Below are 8,057 nucleotides of genomic sequence, written 5' to 3'. Positions count from 1 at the left end.
CCTTCACACACTTCCTGAAACTTGTGCAAGTGTTCCTCAAATATTCGGGTGACAACTTCTCCCATTCTTCTTTAATAGTATCTTCCAGACTTTCTCGTAATAGTTTTGCTCATAGTCATTCTCTTCTTTACATTATAAACAGTCTTTATGGACACTCCAACTATTTTTAAAATCTCCTTTGGTGTGACGAGTGCATTCAGCAAATCACACACTCTTTGACATTTGCTTTCCTGATTACTCATATGGGCAAAAGTTTGTGAAAAGGTATGGATAATAGTGTTAGGTATGATTATGACATCAATATATGTTTGGTTTCAAAACAATTGACGTAGTGCCTGCTGAGAAAAAACAACTAAATGTTCATTGTAAATTTTGCTTCCCCACCCTGTATGTTTATTTATTTTTTTATTTTTTTAATTTATAAATTACATTGAAATAAATATTTTATGTCCTCTTATGCCAGAAAGAAAAATCAACCTTTAAAGTGAAAAAAGAAATGCTGACTTCACATTTATCATGACAATTATTCAGAACAACTGACATAAATATGTTTATATAAAACGATATTATTATTATTAGTAGTAGTAGTATTAGTAGTATTATTATTATTATTATAAACGGGAATGTGAAGTCCTATAAGATGATGTGTATATCCAACATTTTTGTCATAGAATTTGCAAAATCAAGTGCGATTTTATATTTAAGCATTTCATTAAAAATGTTACATTGTTAAACTGTTAAAGTATACGGCTTAAAATAATTGATATGTGTGTTCATGAACTCACTTGAATATTTATGATGTTAAACTGAGAGTACATTAGATTTTTTTAAAAATAATTTTTCAACACGTGCATTATGTTAATTTGCGTTTAAAAGAGCATTTATTTATTTATTTACAAATAATGACGCTAGACATCAGTAGTGACTGAGACATCAATAGATAATAAATCATTGTATTGGTCATTATCTATTAAAATTATTATCTATCAAATACACAACAATCCTGTATCGTTTTTCTAAACAAATCGATCTAAAAATTGTAAACAAAAACGTATAGGCTGAGTTTGTTCATTTGTTATTTTCTGGGTCTTTTCTTGGTCCTGTCATATATTTACTGTATTAATATTTGTTTGACATAAACCTTGTGGTTGCCCTACATGTCCGCTGGTGGGGTCGGTCTCCCTCCTCGGTGCGGAGTGATACCTCTGTCCGTCAGAGCGGATCTGTGCGTGTGCGTGCTCCGGTGCTGTAGGTGGCAGCAGAACAATGCAGCATTTCCTGTGAAGTCTAGTAGTCACAACAAGAGGAGGAAGAGGAAAAACGACAGCTCTGGATCGTCGTCGACTGCCTTGCGTGACAACACAGGGATCGCGTTCAGGCTTCGGGTATAAACCTTTTTCTTTGGTGTTCTTCCGCTCGGACAGCGCACTTTACTGCGCCGCGTCTTTTGGCGCTTTATTTGCTTTTGCGCCTCTGTGTTTCTCCGCTGTTTCTCAAGTGCTTTAAAGACACCGAAACATGCCAATGGAGGCTTGCTGACCAAAATGGCTGGGCGCAGTGAAATGTGAAATATTCTTGCTAAGGTTATCCTTTTTACACGCAACGCAACTGTCACGCAACCACAGCGGCTAAAACGCATTAGTGGAGTTGTAAAAAGTGCATCTGTTTATTTGCGCCGCTCTTTGGATTTTATGTCAACGTCTTTTAGCGCTGTCGGGCCTATCGTGTTTTTTTTTCTCAAGGATTTGTGCATGACTTGTGCAGCTACTTTCAGGTTACTGTGTGTTTGTGATGCTGCTGCAGAAACTAATGCGCTGTTACTAGTGAGTCCGTGCTGTGTGTGTGTGTGTGTGTGTGTGTGTGTGTGTGTGTGTGTGTGTGTGTGTGTGTCCGTGGACTGTACGTTCAACCTGTGGGTATTATCCACAGGCACGTACAGCCTCCACCCTCCACGGTGCACTCATACCCGCTTCATCTCTGAATGTGGATGTGTTTCCTCCTCAGGTTGCTCCTACTTGACCTGCACCATGTCTGACTTACTGAGATATATCGACTATGACCATAAAGCCACCTTCCTGAAGATGCTCAACCAACAGAGGATGGAAGGTGAGCACTGTGATGTAGTGGTGGTGGTGGAAAACATTGAATTCAGGGCTCACCGCTGTGTCTTGGCCGCCTGCAGCAACTACTTTAAAAAGCTCTTTAAGAAGCAGAGTGACGAGGACAACTCCATCGTGGAGTTGGACTTCATCCGCTCCGACATCTTCGAGGAGGTGCTTAACTACATGTACACAGCTCGGCTCGCCGTGAGGAAGAAGGACATCAATATGATGATGTCGTCAGGCCAGATCCTGGGCATCAACTTCCTGGATAACCTGTGCACCCAGAAACGGGAGCTGACGAACATGAAGACCAGGGAGAACCAGGCCCCCGGAGACCACGGGATGCGGGCCCAGGACGCCATCCTGAAGGAGCTGGCCATGGAGGAGGTGAGGAAGAACAGCTTCTACGACCAGGGGATGGACAGCATGGGGCCAGGGGGCTCCCACGTCACCCAGCCGCACAACTACAACACCAACTTGAGCAAAGACCCCCACAGCCACGGCTGGGGTTCATCCTCCTCTAGTGACATGAAGCTGGAGTACCTGCTGTATGGCCACCGCGACCACGGCTCCTGCCAGAGCACAGGAACGAAGCCCATGGACCACAATGCCAAAAAAGAGCGTCTGCTCACCGCCAACCGCCCCTATGGCTGTGAGCACTGCCCTAAAGCTTTCACCACCGCCGCCCACCTCAAAGAGCACCTGAAGATCCACTCTGGCTTCAAGCCGCACCGCTGCGTCGTATGTGGCAAAGCCTTCATCAGGGGTCCCGACCTGAAGAGGCACGAACGGGTCCACAGCAACGAGAGGCCCTTCGCCTGCCAAATGTGTGAAAAGGCCTTCAAGCACAAGTCTCACCTGAAAGACCACGAACGGCAGCACCGAGGCGAGCGGCCGTTCAACTGCGGCTCGTGCGACAAAGCCTTCATCAAAGCGTCGGATCTCAAGCGCCACTGGAACACCATGCACAGCGGAAACCCCCGCAGACAGATGTCCCTGTCCCCCGCTGCCTCCCAGCACGGCCAGGCAGAGGCCACCGACCAGAGAGACTGGAAAATGGAGACCGGGCCACACTCGCACAACTCGGGGGACTGTTGAGTCTGCAGACGCACCAGACACACAAACATACTGACAAACACACACACATTCACAGTGGAAAACATGTAAACACACTGACACAACCACAACCTGTGACAGGCCACGTGGCCTGACATCACATGGACAATGACCGGAGTGAGTAACCAGAGCTCATCGCATGTTCAGAAGACTGTGGGGCTGTATTATTATTATTCTAAAGAATTATGTCATCTTTCCACCTGTAAAATCATGTAAATGTTTAGTTCACTCTACTATACAGATATTTTTCACAAAGCATCGTTGCTATCTAGACCAGGGGGTTCTCATAACATTATTCTCTTTTACTTTTATGGGATATGTAACATTTAAATGTTTGTTTAACCTTTACTGGATTTTATGAGATAAAAGAGAGAAACAGAGCGGGGGGGAAAAGATTTTCTGCATAACATTTGATGCATTGAGTATATTCATGTGGATGTTTTTAATGGATGTGTTTAGTTGTATTGATTGATATTACACTGTAAGAGTAAGAGTCACCATTTTGCATTTTGACACAGATGATACCAAAGTCTTGGGCCTCTGATGGATTGTCTCTGCAGGCTGTCCTGCCCAAGCAACCGGCCAGCTAGATTTACTGTTATACAGTATAACTGTCATCCAGCTATCAACAGTTAATGATAGATGTCTGTATATACTGTAGCTTAGTTTGTTGCACAATTAGAGTACACAAGAATTAATTATGCACATATAACATTGTCCTACTCCTACACTTTGACAATAAACACCATTTGCTGTGTTTTATTGTTTTGGCAAAGCGTGCTTTTTTGTTTTTGTTTTTTTGTGCCCTATGGATTTTGTTAGTTGTGCCACGCCCAAAACAGTGTGAAAGCACCTGGGTTCAGTTTGTAAAACTCTGTCATATTGGTATTTATGTTTGTGTGTAGTGTACATTCTACTGAACTGGTGCAAACTGCTGTCCCAGGACAAAAGTAGAATTCAGAAACTAAGTAAGTATGCAACTGTTGTATGTTTACTTCTGTCCTTGAGGCATGTATTGAAACTGAAACTGATATTTTGCAGATCGAGGATGATATGGTTGCAGCTTAGCATTTTGTGCCCATTTGATGGTGTCTCGTGTATACATATATTCATACTTAGATGGATATTCCATCTATGAAGAGTTTACAGATCATTAGTAACATTTCAGCATCTTATTAGTTGAGATTCAATAATTAATTTGTGCTACTTCGTCTGTAGATGAACTGTCACTTGTTGAATACCATTGACTATTTCATCCTCATCCATAGTTTGTCATGGTTTTATTATTCAAAATCATGCTGAAATACTTTGTTTTAAGTGAGTATTGAATTTGTAAGTACTGAACGTAAGCTGTTGAAATGCTACAAATATTCTGTAAGTTCCGTACAAAGGTTTCCAGATATATTTCTATATCTACATCTGAATAATCACAGCTGCAGTTAGATGTCATACAGGGTACGCATGTGGACTTTTGAAGTTATATGGTGCTAAAGGGTGTAAACCTCAACATCCACAGTTTATGCACAAAATAATGTCCATGTTGTGTATATGTTAATTCAAGCTGTGAGGTGAAGTTGGTTTTTGGTAACACAAAAGAACCGCTCCTCTTTGAGCCGTTATGATCCAGTCAACCTGCAGGTAGCTACAGGTGTGTGTGGCTGAAAGGCATCATTTCAACTTGTGTTGGATAATATTACATAATATGAGCGCAAGCACAGTAACGGGTCGAGGTTTTTGAGGTATTACAAAGTGCTGGTGAATTGATATTTTAGATGGCTAACAAAAGTCTGAAACTTCTATACACCTAGACTCTTACGAATATGTTTTGCTTTCTTAAGAAAGCAAGTTTTTGTGCATTTAGGAATTTTGACAGACATTTTACACAGTACTATGGATGAATAGATTGAACAAGGAGGAAAAATTACACTGATAATATATTTCATTGCTGCTGTTTTCCTTGAGAGTCTTAAGTGTGATTAAAGCTGTCTACAGCTCAGAGCTGCAGCAGCGCCTCAGGCTTTGGTTTGTTTATAGCCCAGCCTATGCAAACAATAACATCTGCTGGCCGGTCCACTACCCTGTTGGGTTTGTGTAACCTGTAAGCTCTTCAGTTTGGAGATGAAACTAACCTCACAGTGACCTGAGAGTCCAATGACTGTAAAGACACTGTGCACTAAACATGAAGTCAGTAAAACATACACTCATCATGGGTGTACTTATTGGTTGAAGGGAACTTCAGTGCTGCACTCTCATACTCTGCATGCAACACTAGATGGTGCCCTGTTCATAGTGATTGACCTGTTGCTGCCCAGTTTGACCCACTCATGTCGACTGTCCAGGACCCAAGACACATTGATGATCCTCTTGGAAGAGGAGAAGAAGAAGAGGAATCGAAGGCTTTTATTATTAAAGCAACCCCAGGTCTCACTGAAAAGCACATATGGTGGCTGTGTGAAAATGTATGCACTCTCACACCTCGGTGTTTTCCATATATTTACATACATCTGACTCCAGTGGTTGGAGCGAGGCCAGCGCAGCATTGGGGTCTCACAGTCACTGCTCTGTGTCTGATGGAGGTTTTCTGTACTTATTTAAGACTCTGTATCCGGAACACTGCTTTTGTTCATGCCATGTGTATCTTAGGTGATCTATTCTTAACTGTCAACAGAGGAAGGTTTTGATCGCCTGTAATTTGAGGTGAAACAGTTTTTGTGGAAAACTGACGTCAATGTCTAATGGAAAAGGCGGGCCTTGCCTTACTGATGTCAGGATCTGTTTTGTGCATTTCCTGGCCCTGCAGTGTGTATGTGTGCGAGTGTGTATTAAAGCCAGTGAATGATGCAGGATATGCATTTTATATCACATTGTTGGAGTGATTGGCACTGGGTGTGCGCCTTTGTGTCGTGACTGCCTCTATGAGTGTGTATCTGTGGGGAATGTTGAAATGTAAAGTGCTGATGTGCGTGTGTGTGCACTTAGGAGTTTAAGTGACGAGGGCTTATTGTGTGCGTGTATGTGTGTGCTCAAGCATGTGCATAAGCCCATTTATATGTGTGTGCTCGCATGTGTGCGTGTGTATGCATGTGGAATGACTGAGGGTGAGGGGAGTGCTGGAGACCGTGTGTGCATTCATGCATGTGTGCATGCTTGTATCCCAGAGTGTTTATATATTTGTGCGTGCTATGGGCATCTATAATGAGCTCTGTGTGTGCGCACACACATCCTTGTATGAGTGACAGACAGGGAGTGTGCATTCATGTGTGCACTTGTGCATGTGTGTGTGAAAGAGATTCAGTATTTGTTTTTATATATGCATGAGCTTGCATGCATGTATGTGCATGCAAATGCACGCATCATCTCTATTTAGGGAATTTACGTGTCAGCAGGCTGAGTTCTATAATGCAGGTAGTCACACGGATGAATTTATGCATTTATCTGTGTGTGTGTGTGTGTGTGTGTGTGTGTGTGTATTGGTGGCATACATTAGTATTGTGGGGGTTCAGTCAGATTCATGTCTGCATAAGTTTATGTGGCTTTCACTGTGTGTTTATGCACTCTTCAGCTTTGTGTGTGTGGGCGCCTGTGCATGTGTGTGTTTGCATGTATGTGTATATGTGTACAGTGAACACCCGGTTTCCATTACCCAGGCCCGGCGTGGTTCCCTCAGCCAGACCACAAACCTCCTGTCTCCACTCTGGCTCCACCCAGTGCTGCCACAGGCTTCCCAGAAAAGAACAGCATCTAATTAAAAAACTTTAATTACATTCATCTCATCTCTCTCTCTCTCTCTCTCTCTCTCTCTCTCGCTCTCTCTCGCTCTCTTTCTCTGTCACACACACACACTTGGGGAGAATAAAACAACTGTATACAAACAATTCCATGTGATAAATGGGCATGAAAGGCAAAGCCAGCACTTTTTTTTCCCCCAAGCGGAATGGCTTTTAATCAGAGCTGCTGACATTCATGAGCCTTATAGTCTCCTATGATGTCGTCCTCCACTTGAGCACCATCTGGATTTTCTTCAGCTTTTGATGATCGTGGTGTCTCTCTGTCCTCCATTTTATGTCCTTAAACTAATCTCCAAGGCATCTTAAAACTAAAAAAAAACACACAAATCATCTTACTCTATATGTACAACCACACACTTGGGGTATTAGGCAGATTTGTTGGGCAGTACTAAGCAGCAGTCACTGGGGCTGAAACCTGAAGCCTGCGCTGATGCACCAAAACCTGCAGTTCCTTAAATGTCCACTTGAGACTGGCTGGCTTGGCTCAATCTCAATAGACTCTCATGTTACAATTTCAAACTTAACAGAAGAAATAACATGTTTACACAGTGATACAAAAAATGTCCTAGTCTTTACAGGTAATGACAATGTTCATAACTGTATCATTACACATATTACCTGTTAACATTGTTAATGCTCATAGACAAGGGCGTGGCTGTTGTGATAGGCAGGTCTCTGCTGTGAAAGCTAGCTCTCCTGATGGGTCTGACTTTATGACCCTGTGTTTACTGAATAAAACTTTTTTCCTGAGGAATTTTGTAACATAAATATTTCATTAAGTTTTCCAGGACTTAAGTACTACTCCTGGTCTTTTAGCATAACTTCATAATGTAAAAACACGCTAATTAACCTCCATTGTCAGCACTATAGCTGAGACGAGTCTAATATTGAATATTGTTATAACATTAGCTAATCCACTGTTGTTCTAATGCGAACATTAATTCAGCATTAAATTAAATAGCATTACCGATGTCTCAGTTCACAAACTAATGTACTTAAAGTTGTTATTTTGAGTACAAGAGTATGTTCATTCTCATCTATTGTAAAATGC

General features: G+C 42.1%; 1 protein-coding gene across 1 annotated transcript; it reads left to right on the top strand.

Annotated features, from left to right (window-relative positions):
• The first annotated feature begins 1,285 nt into the window (after positions 1-1,285).
• On the top strand, positions 1,286-3,980 carry LOC115437731 (zinc finger and BTB domain-containing protein 14-like). The gene is made up of 2 exons (XM_030161055.1): positions 1,286-1,385; positions 2,005-3,980. The coding sequence occupies exon 2, from the start codon at positions 2,028-2,030 to the stop codon at positions 3,198-3,200; it is 1,173 nt and encodes a 390-aa protein (XP_030016915.1). The 5' UTR covers positions 1,286-1,385; positions 2,005-2,027; the 3' UTR covers positions 3,201-3,980.
• The last annotated feature ends 4,077 nt before the right edge of the window (positions 3,981-8,057 follow it).

The sequence above is a fragment of the Sphaeramia orbicularis genome, chromosome 17, assembly GCF_902148855.1.
Source record: "Sphaeramia orbicularis chromosome 17, fSphaOr1.1, whole genome shotgun sequence".
Classification (NCBI taxonomy): domain Eukaryota; kingdom Metazoa; phylum Chordata; class Actinopteri; order Kurtiformes; family Apogonidae; genus Sphaeramia; species Sphaeramia orbicularis.
Note: the sequence above shows the minus strand (reverse complement) of the source record. Positions and strands in the feature narration are given on the sequence as shown.

Excerpts from the sequence above, each read along its gene's own strand:
- LOC115437731 (XM_030161055.1), top strand. The coding sequence starts at position 2,028 with ATGTCTGACTTACTGAGATATATCGACTATGACCATAAAGCCACCTTC.